Genomic DNA, 16,493 nt, shown 5'->3' with positions numbered 1-16,493 from the left:
ATCAAGGATGCCTCACCTTAGACCAGTCTCCCATTCTCCAGACATAGCATTTGGAATAGTCCTCACAGTCCTCCGCTTCTTTAGGTCTTGTGGACAAAACACATTTCTTGCGGGGATTGGTGCACCTCACAGTCCGATGCCGTACTCCCTTACCACACTTTACAGAGCACTGTTGGAAAAAGATGTTTTTCAGGTTTCTACAAAAGTCATAGTTACCCCATTTTATCCCCTTCTAATGACTTCTGCCAGGCTAACATAAATATTTCAAGACTTCAGTGATTTCCTGACTTCCAATCTTCAATTGCATAGACACCGGATTTGTTAAAAACTAACAAATGAACAAAACTTCCTTTTGGGCAGAATGATAATCGTTGCATTTTCAGCTAAAAATATACAATTAGATCAAAAATTATTTGCTTAAGGAAAAACTAGGCTTTTGGATAAGAAAACATCTGAAAAGTTATGATGGAGTGCATACAAAATGTTATATTGAAAATATTAGGCAATTTTTGTTCTATGAATGAAAGGAAATAGAATGAAAGAAAATCTAAATAATGTTCATAAGAATAAGATACAAAGCAACTTCAGAAAAACTCTGCTGGTGTCTAATAGACCTTTTTGGGGAGGGAAAAAGTTAAAATGGAAAAGTAAATATTCTAAAACTATGCAAGAATCCAGACTGAATTTGAAAATTCAAAGTCACTGCATATACAGCATGTGAAAACTCTCTTCAAGTTGCACAGAAGGTCTTAATCTATGTTTTTTTCCACCTTTCCCACTTACACTGCCAAAAATTATGCCATTTCCTTCTCAAAATATTATCACTGCTTTTGATCATCCCACTGCTTGCAGACCAAAACTCTCCTTTGCCAAGCTGATTATAAGTGCAGGAAGCAGTAATGGCTAGCTTCCAATATAATGGTGATAGTAGGAACGGCCACGGGAAACACCTCACTCTTCAAAATATATTTATTGCTTCCAACAAAAACATGCTCACTTATTTCTCATCTCTCAAGTAAAACAAACCAACTAAACAATCTGGGTTTCTTTCTCGCACCTCTGTAAGTGAATACGATTCTTCTCACAACCAGCCCTTGCATTATAAACCTTTGTGTACCCAACCAGGAACTGCTGCTATTTACTTCTCTTATCTCTACCTTAGCTTCTGCTTTTCATCTTTGAAAACATTCCCTAAGTCTTAGCTCTTTCTTGCTTGGGGATCAAGGGGTGCTGCTGAGCAGAAGAGCCCAAAGAAGGGACTGCACCCACATTCAGAAGCTGCTATTTGTATTTTGAACCCGGAGGGACCCATAGCACAGCTTCTGGTATGGGAGGCAATCAGAATTGCCTTTGCTTTTCCAACGGAGGGAGGCGCTCCAAATAACCCCTTCAGCTTGTCCAGATGGCAGTGATAACAACACCCTTCTTCCTCCACAGTCAATTACTTTTAGAAGTAGTATAGCTTTTTAGAAGAAGAAGAAAGCCAAATGGACATGCATATTCAAAGATCTTAAATTAATAAAGCTTTTTGAATAATAATTACATTCTACAGCAATGCTTCAGGATGCAATGTACACAAAATTGTGTTATTTACAAGCCCTTTTACCCACTGCTTGTGCTGTTCCTGGAAAAAGAGGTGAAAAGAGGGAGGAAGGGAAGGAAATGTCCTTCTTTGCAAGCAGCTCCCCTCATAGCCTCTCTGAAGCAGAATGGCAGCAATCATCTGCTGATCAACATCCCTTGGTACAAAAGTATGTCAGAGATGTTCTCACTCTGAACCCAAGGTCTGGTAGCTGGTAAGTGATGGCCTTAATTCCATTTACCCCTAGTTACCCACTACTACGGTCAGGACATACTTGATTATACGTGCTTGAAAACGGGCCAAAAGAAACTGTTCCAGGACATTAACTAGGTAAAATGTAGTAGTTCTACATGGCTGGTTTTCCTAGTCCCTGATCCTTTTGCCAAATCATTGCATGAGGACCGTGAAAATCATTAGGCTGAGCTGTGCCACTTGCTGCTGAAAAAACCATATTCCCAGAAAATAGTTAGGCATAAATAATCACTATGGACTATTTGTATAAATAAATGCAGCACCTCAGACCAGACTCCCGCCTCCCACACAGTCATGCAGTCCTGGCCTTCACAGCGCTGTGCAGAAGCGGGCTTTGGCCCAAGGCAATCCTTCTCCCTAGCTCTGATCAGGGTCCCATTTCTGAGCTGCTGTGTGCAGGCTACTTGTCTGTTCTGGGTCCCTTTTCCACATGTCCTTGAACACGGAGTCCATTCTGTCATCATCCATCTAAAAAAAAATACAGGCAATGCAGTAACAAGAAATCAGGAAGGGAAAAGTACCATCACGTCATGTTACTCTCTTGCTTACCAGTACACACACCCAAGACATACTTGCATATTTTCTGCCTCCTTTTAACTTCACTTTGTTAATGGACTACTTATTAATCTAACATATTTTACATTAAATAAGGTGTTAATGTTCATATAATTTCATTCCCCAGCCCTTCATCCCTATGTTTTCAGAGTACTCTCCTCTCATTATAATTTCAATTAGAAAAGCTCCAAAATACACATACATTTTAAAGATGACAGATCACTGATTAGCCTGTCTGTTATTCTCTATCTATATGACTATCTATATGTCAAGTGCATGCCATGCACATAAAGTCCAGCATTCTTTGAAAATACTCAGCTGCAAGACAGAATCACTCCTGTGTGAAAGGCTTGTTGCTCTGGAGGAAGTATAAAAGCTCAGACTTCTTCATGTTCATCGGGGTCAGGCCTAAGTCAGGTCGCGTGGTTTAAATCACAGCAGCAAGGAAAGCTGATGCAGCTTGGCAGAGCCCACATACCTGGAGAGCAATAGTTCTAGAACATAATTTTCCCCAAATGTTCTGTCGCTCCAGACTATGGCCATGTGCCCTTAAAAATCAAACAGCTCTGCCACTGATGCAGTACACAAGTGCATCCCAGGAGACTTAGATTGCAAGGGAGAGTTTTTAGGAAACTGAGATTTAACAGATCTGTTCCAACCTTCTGTCACGCACTTGTTGTAAGAAAATAAAACATTTAAGTAAGTTTTTTTTATTATCAGTCTAGAGACTCAATTTACAAATCACAGCCTGTCAAGATAATGCAATAGAGTTTAAGATACTTCTTCAAGTGCTCATAACAAACAGCTGGTTATGCGAGTGTATGCTTTAGTTACATTTCTGTTGAAAGCTAACAATATTTGTTTTGTTATAATCACTAACACTGTATTAAAAACTGGATATATATTGAGGATCATGATATCCTTCTACATTTCTCAGCACAGCATCTCTGAGTAGCAATTAGCAACATTTAAAATGTTCCATTAAATAAGCTGGAAAAAATACAGAACATTGAAAATGTATAGTTGACAATGCCTCAGAAAAAGATCAGACTATTCCATTTCCATCCATTTAGTGCCCAGTGATGTTAATAAAATAAAATAAAGATCTGCTCAAGTATGTATATAATGAAATACAAATAATCCCTCCAAAGTGTAATGCCCTAGTCTGGGGAAGTCCAAACCTCAGTGGTTTGGTCGTACTTAAAATATATCATACCTTGCATTTTATCAATTTCAGTATTTCATCCTTTCCAAGAAAGCTATGTCTTCTGGTTCATTTTACATACTTTCTTTAACAATATTTGCATTTTATTTACTTTGCATTGTTTTCTTTAAAAATACCATTTACCTCTCCTCCAGCTGACTGCAGTAGACCTATCCCAGTGCTTACCCCTGGGGATGCTAGCCAACTATTGCTAGCTGCTCTCCCCTCCCTTGAAAGGTGGCAGATACTTTAACCAAGTCCACACAATACTTGGGGAGTTCCTTAGTCATAATTCTTAGCTGCCATATGGAAACAGGATGGCAAACTCTGAAATGGGTCACTGTGCCAGCCTGGCCAGCCAGTGCAAGGAGCAGGCTGCCAGCTCAGCTGCAAGGACATCAAATGGGGTGGGCTTTGCAGGGCGCAGGCTGCATGCTGCAGCTGCCTCCTGGGGTGAAATTCAGAGAAAAAAAAGCTCCTCCTGCTTCTTCCGCCATTCCACCATCAGTCTAGTTCTGCCTATTGATCTACATACAAAGGGATGATGGGAGAGGCAGGAGAGGAGCGAGGAGAAGGCTCTCTATACTTCAAGTTGCATCAATATAGAAAACCTAATTAACAGTTAGTTAGTTAGTTAGTTAGTTACTACTCAGTGCACCCAGAGCTTACTGAGAGCTTTTAAAGGAGCAAAGCCTTGATTGAACAAAACACTAAAACATATCATTAATTAAAAGCATGGGATTAAATCCATCTTTATATAAACAGCATTTAAATTTCAATCTCTTAGTAGACATCAGTCTGTGAGAACACTTCCTGAGGAAAGTAATGAGCTGCTTTATTGAATAAGAATTGATTTAGGCATGGTGCTTAAGGGCTCTCTTTCATTAAAACTCAGGATAAACAACAGCCAGTGTTTCTGTTTTCCCTACATTTTGCATTATAACCTTTTGGATGTATGTATTTACTGCACATTCATTGCCAGAGGCAGTCATCTCTCTTAGCTCCTAAGATTTTTACATCTAGATATTACAGTTTAATTTAGCCAAGTCACTATTACCTGGTCTGGCATGGCTGCTCATTGCACTTGCGGATCTGTGGTTCAGGTTTTGTTAAATATTTGCACTTCTTGTTGTCCACAAGACTGATATTCTTGTTCATAATCTTTGTGCAAGAGACTGTTGTCTTTCTTTCACCTAGTAAAAAATAAAGCAGGTATGTGGGGAAACCAGGAATATGCAACTTTGTTAAAAGAGGAAGGACAAAGGTGTATTTATCAGATACAGCTATTTCATGTACAGTTTGGCTAAAAGAACTGTAAAACCTGTACAAGAAAATCAAAGCTAGCAGGGAGCCTAAGAGAGATATTAAAGTTTGTAGGGAACAATGTGATTTTCTAATCCAATCTTTGCACACCACTGTCAACAGAGTTTTGCTGCTTTATTCCTGTAACTACTCATAGGCCAAACCCTTAGTCTTACCAGAATAATTGCTTCTTTCTCAACCACTGAGACCCCAGCATTGAGAAAAGCTTGCAGAAAAATTACATAGAAAAGTATGGTTGTTAATTAATGTATAAAATAAGGAAAGGAATGACAAGTCCTGCTTCTCCATCTTGCTCTAGCTTAGTAGTTCTGCCTGTTTTAGCAGTATACTGGCAGGCATGGCCAGGACTCAGCTAAAGGGAATCAGCACATGCAACCTTCAGTAGAGGAGCCTGCACTATTCCCCATAAACTAAAGAGGTCACATAACTGACCTGATCTGTACGGTAATCATTTAGGAAGTTGGGTACCGCCTGCAGAGACCTAGTGCATGTTCTGAACAGAAACTTTGCCCTGATGGGTGGGTTGGAGCCTGGCATCTCTTGAAGCTGGAAGTGTTAGAAATCAGAATTTAACGTAATACCTACCACAAGCAGTAACTTGTAATTAGACTGGAGCCTAATTTTTAGAAAACTAGCAATCTTTGAATTAAAGACTTCAATTAGTAGAAAACAGGTTCATAACCATTTATCTGGAAGTTTACCGACAAACAGGGTGCGTGCAGGAGCGGGTCAAACTTAAGCATGTAATGTTTACCAGCAGTCAGAAATGTGCCTGCGGATGGAGCAGTTAAGTTATAAATGCGCATTATATGTGTGACCACAGCTGACGTTTTACACAGCGCTTGTGTGCGTGACAGCACATGCAACTAATCTATCATATACGCTATTTGAAATGTTTGACAATTCTTTCTGCATTTACATATACATCTGTGTATTCATATTCTCTCCCACACAAAGAAAGCTTTTCTGCAACACAGGAGGTCGCAGACCAGTTACATGTGTAAACATGCATGAAACCGCATGGCTTCATCAATAGTTTCATCATGACATACATTTTAAGCGTTTAAGCAAAACTACCGATAATTGTTACATTCTTTAATCAGATTCATCAAAATATTGATGTTAAAAATTGAAACACAAATATTTACACAGGCTACAAGCTGCAGCATTTTAATTTCATTATTGCTTCATATTTAAGCCAAGAACTAAAAGAACAGTTGAAATGGTTTTGTCTAAAGTAAGAAAAATCTTTCACTTGTATTTCAGAATATTTGCAGTAAAAATACCTTTTATGGAACTTTGTATTAACTCAGCTATTTTAGACAATAACATAAAATGAAGGCCAGTTACAACAGAAAAATATGATAAATAAACATTACAGTAAAACAAATATTTATTTAAGCATTAATATAGAATAAGTAACTTTAGAAATATTTGGGGCAATAATGAGAGATTGTGATAGCATTAAAATTAGTCTAAAAATACTTCAGGAAACTGTAAAAAGCATAAATATTCCAAGTGAATACGAATGCACTACTAAGAAACAGAAGATGCTACTAGCACCACGTACAAAATACCTTCAGGGAAGAAGCTTTCTTACCAAACCACAAAAAGGATGTTTATGGAAACTACAGTAATCTGTCATGACACCAGGATTGTTCACAGAGTCAAAGGAGCTAGAACACTGTGTTCCTTATGCTGCTGTTATGAGAAAATAAAGCGTTTCCAGGCCTTCTTATTCAATCACAAGGTGCACAGCAGTTTTCAGAACTGCTGATCAGAGCAACCATGACTGTCAAGGTTGTAAGCAGGAAAGATAGGTATCAAAAATCAATACGGTATTCACAGTGTAAGTCGGACTAATTGCACAAGGTATGAACAGATCTCTATAGGTTGCATTCATTAAAAAAACTCTGAAGTGTTTTTTCAGTGTAACTACCTATTTGAATAACCATCTTCTAAACAGCAGTTTTAAAGGATTTTGTTACAGCAATACTGTTCACGTTCCAATATTTGTTTTCATAATTGTGTTTTGTTCTTCAAAATTCACATTTTTTATGGTTTATAAACATAAACATAGGAAAAATATCACATCAGCATACTAATATCTGCTGTTGTAATATTTGTTCCATATGTTTCTGGATCATCCTCAACTCATGTTACTAACTGTACATATTTGATCTGAGACTGGAGTTCAGCTTTTCTGTAGTTTGAAATGTTTTTTACAGATCATTTATCTTCAATAGTTCCAAATACAGAGCGGAATGCATATGAACTTTCTATTCTTGTTCTAGCTCTTGTACTTGTATTTCTTCTTGGAAACCGTGTCCTGAATTTGCTTTGCTAATCTAGATTTTCTCCCTTCACTACCATCTTTTTCTACTTATTTTATTTAGTTTGAATCTTTTCCTAGAGTTATCACTATTCTTTTAATATAATCAGGAAGCATGAGACTGGAGTATGTCCACCATTGTATGGAATCATAGAAGCTGCAATGAGGATATCACTATTAAATATACAACACTGACCATCAAAGTCTTAAATATTAATACACCATGTGTCTTAATCAAGATATATATATATATATACACACACAGTGTATATACATATATGTGCATACAGTAGACACACACGTACATGTATTGTGTATATACATGCATATTGTATATACATATACATTTTTAATACGTGTGTGTGTGTGTGTTTGTACATTTTTCTTTTATTTTACCTCCTCCACATACAGCATCACAGTCCTCCCAGCCAGAATGAGTCCACATGAAAAGAGGCTCCGGTACTTTAGAGCTCTGATTCTCAGGAAGAGGATCCAGTGGGATTGTGTACTCATAGTGTAGACCATAGCTCTGGTCATGGAAGAGCAGCACCTGCAAGATACAGAGAAGGAAAACCTACCTATGTACATAGACACTGTGGAAGACAAACTCTGAACTGTGAGGAGATAATCTTGAAAAGAACAACAGAATGACTTAATGCTCTACAGCCTTTCAACCCTCCTGATGGATTTTGTAGAAGAAATTAATGAGAGTATGCAAATCAAGACAATGGGAAAAATTATTTTTCTTAACATAAAGGTTGAAAAGCTCTCCATGTGAAATAAGCAAACACAATTCACCAGAAATCTGGAGGATGATTACATCCTGTGATTTCAGTGCTCTTAAATAGACGAGGTCTTTCCTAGATGCATGAAATTTAAAACTATTTTAGACACACCAGATAATTTCTTGCATCTGAAGGATTTTTAATTGTGAAGTACTTTCTCATCATCTCTCCTTCTTTCTTTCTGGTGGCTATCAACTTTTCCTCCCCTACACTGAAATGCATCAAAACTCTACTTCTTCATGGAGAACTTGGTGATTGCAATCCTGAAATGGCGATGCTGTGCTATAGTCAGCCAGGACAAAAAACATCTGATATTAATGTGAATCTCTCTCCTTAAGTGGCACATCAGCTTTTTATGACATCCGTAGGAATGCTGAGACCTTCCATCCTGCCTCAACAACGTAAAGATTATTCTTGGATTTAAATACATTTTTTTAGAAGTCAGCTGACAGATCTATATATATAAGCAGGTGTGTATACATATATAAAAGCAGGTATATCTTACATAGATCTCATTATCTTCAGGAGCTTGGAAAAAAATGTTAGTTACCATGCTATATGATATATGATAGGAATCAGGTAAAAAATCCCAATCCATATTGTCATACCAGTAAATGTAAAGGTGATGTTGTGGGACCTTTGGCTGATATTTTCTCCCAGAGACCTCTCCGAACATAATGGACAGTGGTCCCAGCAATATTGAATGTTCCTGAATGCTCTATCTTCCAGTCACTATTGATTGACTGTTTTCCAGCATCTCGAAGAGCTGCAAAATATATTAAAAAAGACCAATATAAAAGGTGTCTGTTCAGTAGTGATTTGGGCCTCCTTTCACTTCCTGTTTGGATAATTTAACAAGTAGGTGAAATCACCTAACTCCATTTGCAAAGATATTTATGGATCCTACTATACATGAACTTCAACTGGAACATGTTTCAGGAACACTTTCTGGAAGGAATGCTTGGCAAAACCATGTGTGTTTAACATTACTTGAAGTTAACAACAGTGTTTTAATGTCTGAAGAGGCTGACAGGCTCCAGCATAATTCATAATTTGACCACTGAATTAATTTAAGGCAAAGGCAACCATTCTCTGTTCCCAGGGTGGTCATTTCTATAATTCATAAAGGCATGGGAAACAAAATTTTCACAAGTCGTTCTTCAAGATTTGTGGGATTAGGCTAAAACTTCAAAAAAATTCTAGTTCAGAATTCTTTACCCTCTAATAACTACATTTGCCTTTTTCTCCATGTTAGAATGTGACAATACTATTGTCACCCTACCTAAACACTTACTTTATACACTTTCACCACATAATTTGATGCTTCTAACAAATAGGAAATGCTTCTTCTTTTTGGCTGAATCATTCCTCTTGTTGGCCTGATTTATACTCAAAAGCATCATCAAGTCTGGTAAGATATATTTCATACATTGAGAACACAGGATTTTACATTAGTTTTCTATAGTAAACGGAATAGATTCTTCTGTGAAGGACTTGTAATTTTATTTTATTTATTTTATTTTGTTCAGATCAGGTCTCAATAATCATGTGAAGTAGAATATACTTGAAGTCACCTTCTGGACAAGAAGTTTTACACATTCCTCTTCATTGAAATTGCATGTTTGGCATCACACTGTTGTAAGAGAACGTCAACAGTTTAAGCGTTGTCCAGAATTTCTTTTTCAAAGTTGTAAGTTAATGTGAGTCACTCCTGTAATCATCTTCTCTCCTATTCCTATTTATACTGTTATGTTTTGTTTCTATGGGAAACAATGGCAACAGGTCTACGGACTGGCAGAAATCCAATTGCGTAAGACACCACTGATGTGTACCACTGCAGCACTGTGTAATAAATGTTAAGACTATAAAATCCATTAACGCTGTAGAACAGCCCTGTACTAAAAATAACCAGTGATTTTACAAGATTTAAAAATCGGTATTTTAGGTTTAAACATTCTATTATTAATGGTAATTAAGTTCTATTTAGTGTTTAAACTGTAGGGGCCAATCCTCTTCCCAGCGGAGAAACAAAACAAAAGTACTCGAAAGCGCCGAGGTCCAGTCGGGTCATGCTGCTCAGATGGAGCAGCATCCTCTCCCTGGAGAGCAGCAGACCTTGCATCATTTTGTCTTGTCTTTAAAATGAACGTGTGTGCCATGGCATGCAGACATGTGCAGGGGACTGGAATCCCAGTCCCAGAATACAGAAATATGCTAGATCTTGCATTTTCTGCTTTCAGATTCCTCAGTTGAGCCACTGGGGTTAGGCGAAGTAAGAAAGGGTATCCTCAAGCCTAAAATTTAGGCTTGGATTCAGGCAGTCCAGCTTCTGTTCTTGACTCTGTCACACACCCATATTGTAAGCAAGTTCACTGAGTTTTATTCCACACCACACACATACTCCCACTTTGCTTAGCTTTTGATAGAGGAGGATTTCCTGTACAAAGTAATGGAATACAGGAAGAAAATTCAGCACACAAGTGTATCCTCTCTCAGGCTATAAAACAAATTGAGCAATACATCTACAACTAAAAAGACACAAGAAAATTCGGACTGGGAAAACCTACTGCAACTGCAACCAAGACCAAAATTTCAGTGCTAAAACAAGGGAGCTAATTACAACTGTATCACTGCAGAGCATAAAATAGCCATCATCACAATGACAATTAAGTGACGGTGATGACTGCAGTGTATTTTTTAATTACTGTACCAGGGATATACACTCTTCTGATTTTAATGAGGTGCAAGAGGCTAAACAGCCATAGAGATGCAGCATTTCACAGTTCAGCTATTGCATCTCCCAGTGCTCAGTGGGGAGCAGCAGTGCCCTGGTCCTGGTCCTCCACTTGGTAAATCTGTGCCTACTAATCCGTTTATTGTTTTCTATGGAAAACTGTAAAATACTACACCACTGTATTAACTTTGAAACTTTTGCTTAAGTTGAAATTGCCACACTTTACAGAGAGGTTAAGAAAAAAGGCATTTGTACTAAAATAAGAGGGAAGCTGACACCTTTGTGAATTGTGAATTTTGTCTTTTGCTCTGTGTAAAATTTAGTCATACTCTCCAGAAAAGTACCAAAACAATGTCATTTTGACTGACCCTTACTTTTCTCAAGAAAATACAAAAAATATCTGAAATTCAATTCTAAATGAAAGTACCTTCACTGATATTTTTTGTCAAGGAAGTCACTGTTTCACTTCCATTCAGGTTATCATGTGTTCCCTTCAAGCCATCTTAAGAACATTAAGACTTGAGATTTGAATAACTTTTTGAAAATTTCAACTGAGGTAAGGCTGACTGGTCGGTAGTTCCCAGGGTCCTCCTTATCACCCTTTTTAAAAATGGTACAATATTCCCTTTTCTCCAGTCACTGGGGACTTCACCTGACTGTCATGACTTTTCAAATATGCTTGAGAGTGGCTTGGCAACTACATCAGCCAGTTCCCTCAGGACCCTAGGATGCATCTCATCAACACCCATGGACTTGTATATGTTCAGGTTCCTCAGATGGTCTCGAACCTGATCTATGATGGGAGGGACTTCATTCCACCAGTCCCTGCCTTGATGTTCAGGGACTTGAGAGATGTGGGAAGAGTGTTTATCACTGAAACTGAGGCAAAAAACTGTTGAGTACCTCAGCCTTCTCCATGTTCGTTGTCATAAGTTCTCCTGTTTTATTTATCACAGTTTGTGTTTGTGTGTGTGTGTATTTTCTTTAATCTTCCTTTTCTGACTAACATACCTGCGGAAGCCCTTATTATTCTTCGCATTTCTTGCCAAATTCAGCTCCAACTGTGCCCCAGCCTTCCTGATCCCACCTCTAAACATCTGAGCAGCATCCCTATATTCTTCCCAGGATATATGTCCCTGGTTCCACTGCCTATGCATTTCCTTCTTACACTTTAGTTAGACCAGGAGGTCCTTACTCAGCCATGCTGGTCTCCTGCCTTCCTTGCCTGATTTCTTACATGTGGGAATTGAGAGCTCTTGCAGTCTAGGAAAAATGTCCTTAAAGAGCCGCCAGCTCTTTTCTGCTTCTTTATCCCTGAGGGCAGTTTCCCAGGGGGTCTCATCCACTAATTCCTTAAACAACTGAAAGTTTGCTCTCCTAATATTCAGAGTCCTGGCTTTAGTCTTCACCTGGCCCATATCCCTCAAGATCATGAGTTCCACCAGAGCATGATCACTGCAGCCCAGGCTGCCACCAATCTTGACCTCTCTAAATAGTTCATCTGTGTTGGTAAGCAACCAACAAGGTCCAGTAACGCTGTTTCTCTAGTTGGGCTGTCTATCACCTGGATTAAGAAATTATCCTTGATGCACTCCACGAGTCTCCTGGACTGTTTACAGCTTGCTATGCTGCTTTTCCAGCAGATGTCAGGTTACTGAAGTCCCCAAGCAGGATCAGAGCCTGCAAGTGTGCTGCTTCCTGTAGTTGAAGCAAGAAAGCTTCATCAACAGGCTGCCCTTCATCGGGCAGCCTGTAGTAAACACCAACCACGAAGTTTCCTTTGTTGGCTCGGCCCCTAATTTTTACCCATAAATTCTCAACCTGTTCACCGCTGTTTTTCAAAGATAGCTCTGTGAAGTCAATCAGTTTTTTTATATAGAGGGCATTTGTTTCATCTTGACGTAAAATGGTTTCAAAAGGTGTCACTTACTAACCATCTTCTATGGCCCTCTACATATGAAAAGAAAACATGTTTAGTCTCAGTGGACTCTGGTCTCTGCTATGGGACAAGGTCCTCAACTGGCTTCCCTTGAAGTTAGAAATTACACAAATCTAAGGATTTGATCCAAGGCATTTTAAAACTATTAGCATTGTCAGAAATGAGGGATTCAAAATTTTGTACTATTTGTCAGATCCCATCTGCTTTCCCACATGCTCCTCCCCAAAAATGTGGTCCAACATGCTTTTTTTTAACTAGGAAACACATTTCATTAAGGAAACCAGGCAGAACACAACACTCCTATGGACTTGATACCTGTAAGAGAACTGGCAATTACAATGTCATGCAGTGTTAAATTGCAGGTCCAAAGGGTCTATATCCCTGAAGCAGCTTGAGCACATATTTGAGAATAATGATACAGCTAATCCACTTCTTTAGTTCAGCTGAAAACAAATTATTTCTCTCATTTCCAATTAGCATAGAAAAATTTCAGGTTTTAGATTGTAAGTCATTTGTATAGTTATATACCATTAACCAATCTTATTAATTCATTATGGGGCCTGGATCTGTCATGCCATTATACAAGTGTCACATGAATGAGCTCTCTAGTCTCAAAGCCTAGTGTATCTCTTATAAAAAAATACCGTAATCTTCCTTTTTGTATCCTATATTAAGAACTTTTTTTGAAAAAACTTTTAACACCTGCCAAATATAAATGAAAAATTAGCGACAGGAAAGGCATTATCTTAGCCCACAGGAGTCTAGATAATGCTTGAAAAAACTTTTTTATAGCTGTTCTTACAATAATTTTTTTAAAGTAACTGACAATGAACCAAGTCTCATGTCAACACAGTTATAAATAGACAGGGTTATCACTGCTAGTTTATTCTTTAAAAATAAATCTCAAAATTCTTTCTTAAAATAATGAATTCTAATTCCAAAATTAATAAGTATATGCTTTAGGAAATATTCTTAAATTAAATAAACACTCCCCCCGCTCTCTACTCCTACAAATAATTCCTATTCCTGAATACTCTACTGATGAAAGAAGAATCACAATCTCTTACGCATTTTCTCATATAACTTCAGTAGGGAGGAATACCTAATGTTTGGCTATATCACTGCTCCTACCTCCCTACAGGGGAGAAGACACAGGACAGACCTCGACAGATCAATCGATTCAGTAAATGCCGTTGCAAGTTATATCTTACCTTTTCTCCTAGGATGCTAGAGCTCCTGTTACTGTGGTGTATGTTGATATACCTCAGATAAAGAAGATATCTGAGGTGTTCAGTTAGAACTCCTCTGAAGATTTGCTTCAACAGCACAATCACCCCATGATGCTACTGATGTGGGCTGTAGTTTTACTAATCACTTTAGCAACATCATCACAGTTTCCAGATCATAGTAACTCTGCTTTCTGACTACCAAGTAAATCCAGAGAAGGGCATTTCATTTTGACTCCCTCTGTATCTGACCTGTGCTATACAACAGGGATCAAATTTTCTCTCAGTTTAAATTAGCTTCTACTTTGTAAGCCACAACTCTTAGTGTACACTGGATTAAATTGTGTTTACAGCTATATCTCTAATTATAAAATTATTAATTGTATAATGAGCTATATTATTTAAAAACCTTAATCCTAAAATGTGTATATGACAACTAGCAAAATAGAAATAGTATTGGCCTGTATTGACTCATTTCAAGTACAGAAATGCAGAGAGCAAAGTACTATACAACATAAAATTAGCATACAGAACTGTAAGATAGAAAACAAATCAGAAACACGAGAGAATTTAATCTGTACTACATTTCACATTTTTAATCACAGTATTTTGAAGAATATTGTTTCTAAGATGAAAGATCTATGCCTTCTCCCCAAAACTTTCATTATGTTACTCCTATTCAAAATATTCCTATTCAAAATGTTACTTCTTTTCAATTCAGATTTTTATGCTTTCAGAATAAATCTCCTATAAGTGAAGAAAGTTTAAATACCTTCCGCTGGTAAAAAAAGAAAAAAAGGTGCAACAACACAGGTTTTAATTCAAAATACTGTAACAGACCTGTTCCTGCTTCCCCATAAAGGCTTAACAAAAAAATATTGCAGTGAAATACTGGCTGATCCTCATTCAGACCGACATTAATGAAATTAAGAAAAGTAAAATTAAAGTGACAAGCAATCAAGAGCTGATTATGTGCTAATTAGCACCTTTCAAAAATAAGCAGCATGACTGCCATTATTTCATGGGCATAAAAACCATTACATTCTTTTTGCCTTTTGTAAGGTAAGGGATTAATCAGTTTGCTACTCATGAAAAAGGAATTAATTTTCCTAAATACAATTCCAACATTTATTTATTTTTGCATTATTTAAAAGATAAAATATAATAGTATTTCTGTTGTCCACATATGTTAACACAGTAGACACAGAGGGAAAAAAAACTTGGAAAATTTAGAAAATATGTCCATGAAACTTCAGTTATTGATTTGACACTCTTACATATCTGTGTCTATGGTCCATTTGGCAACAATCAAATAACCCAGATTTCTAAATATCCTGTGATATCTTAACAGGGCAGGTGCAGACCCCATGATAAACCAGGAGTGACTCATTGATAACTTAAGCTGTCATAATTAAGATTCACCATCTTCAACATTCTCTCAACAGAAGTACTGAGAACACTCAGGTAAAAAGTTTCTTAAAATGTAGATATTACTTATGAGCAGAACTAAGAATAGTGATCTAACCAGGGAATTTTTCATTTCATTGTCCTATTTCTCATACTAAGTCTCTCTCAATTTAAACTTAAGCAGTGCACGGAACAGCACCAATTATGATATTTCGTATATTCGCTTAAACCCTGTAACAATAATAGTAACAAATTACACTCTCCTACACATCAGCTTTAGAAGTCATTAAAAGAGAAAAACTTTTTTTTTCAATGAAAGACAACTTCATAGAAATGGAAAAACTAAAAAAACCAAAAAAACCAAAAAAACATTGTGATTAAATTTGTCCATTAAAACATTCAGACAATTCAAAATAATGCAAAGAAATACTTTTCTTCTTTCTTAGTCTGCTTTTAGAATGTTTGTTTGACTTTGTTGGTGATTTGCTATATGTTGGTCAGTGCGGTTTTTTTGTTGTCTGAGCACAAATTATTCCATGTTTCAGCATAAAAATCTTTTCACTAGTTTTAATGTGTTTTCATTAGCACTTTCAATATGAAAAATTGAAAATGTTAAAGGATGCAGAATTTTTCTTAAATCATCTAAATACATTTTTTGAAACATTCTCTAAACAAAATGAGATGAGACAAAAGTTCAAAATAAAACCTGTACGAAGAGTGGTACTATAACCATGCTTTTATTTTGTTATTTCTACAAAATTTCTTTAGATGTATTCTTCACAAATTTTTTTTTCCACTCAGAGTTTTGTTTAATCACAAAAGCATGTTTAGCTAGCACTCTTCAGTGCTGACCAAAACAGGACATGAACACTAAAACATGACATTTACCTAAATAACTGTGAGCTGGTTTTTCTTCCACAACTTTGATTCTCCTTGCTCCTGCAGGTATCACCAAAGCTTCCACATAACCTAGACATGAGACCAGATGTCCTGAGTTAAGTACAAAAGCACAGAAAAGTACATCTTGTACGTTTTTTCATTTCTTCTCCCCTATTTTGCTTTTTAAATGTAACAAGTTACAATTTATATAGCAATGGTTTGAGGGTTCTTGCAAAATGTTGAAACAAGCTATGAAACTGTGCATTACATGTAAT

At 37.1% G+C, this 16,493-nt stretch overlaps 1 protein-coding gene across 1 annotated transcript in view; it reads right to left on the bottom strand.

Moving 5' to 3' along the window:
- ADAMTS19 (ADAM metallopeptidase with thrombospondin type 1 motif 19) overlaps window positions 1–16,493 on the bottom strand; it is a 150,703-nt gene that overhangs the window by 21,560 nt on the left and 112,650 nt on the right. The window contains exons 16-21 of the mRNA XM_050913100.1: window positions 16,228–16,308; window positions 8,642–8,799; window positions 7,645–7,798; window positions 4,651–4,786; window positions 2,098–2,302; window positions 17–169 (exon numbers count right to left, since the gene is read on the bottom strand). Of these exons, the coding sequence (XP_050769057.1) occupies window positions 17–169; window positions 2,098–2,302; window positions 4,651–4,786; window positions 7,645–7,798; window positions 8,642–8,799; window positions 16,228–16,308 (887 nt within the window). The remainder of the gene's footprint in view (window positions 1–16; window positions 170–2,097; window positions 2,303–4,650; window positions 4,787–7,644; window positions 7,799–8,641; window positions 8,800–16,227; window positions 16,309–16,493) is intronic.

This window comes from Gymnogyps californianus, chromosome Z (assembly GCF_018139145.2).
Source record: "Gymnogyps californianus isolate 813 chromosome Z, ASM1813914v2, whole genome shotgun sequence".
NCBI lineage: Eukaryota > Metazoa > Chordata > Aves > Accipitriformes > Cathartidae > Gymnogyps > Gymnogyps californianus.
Note: the sequence above shows the minus strand (reverse complement) of the source record. Positions and strands in the feature narration are given on the sequence as shown.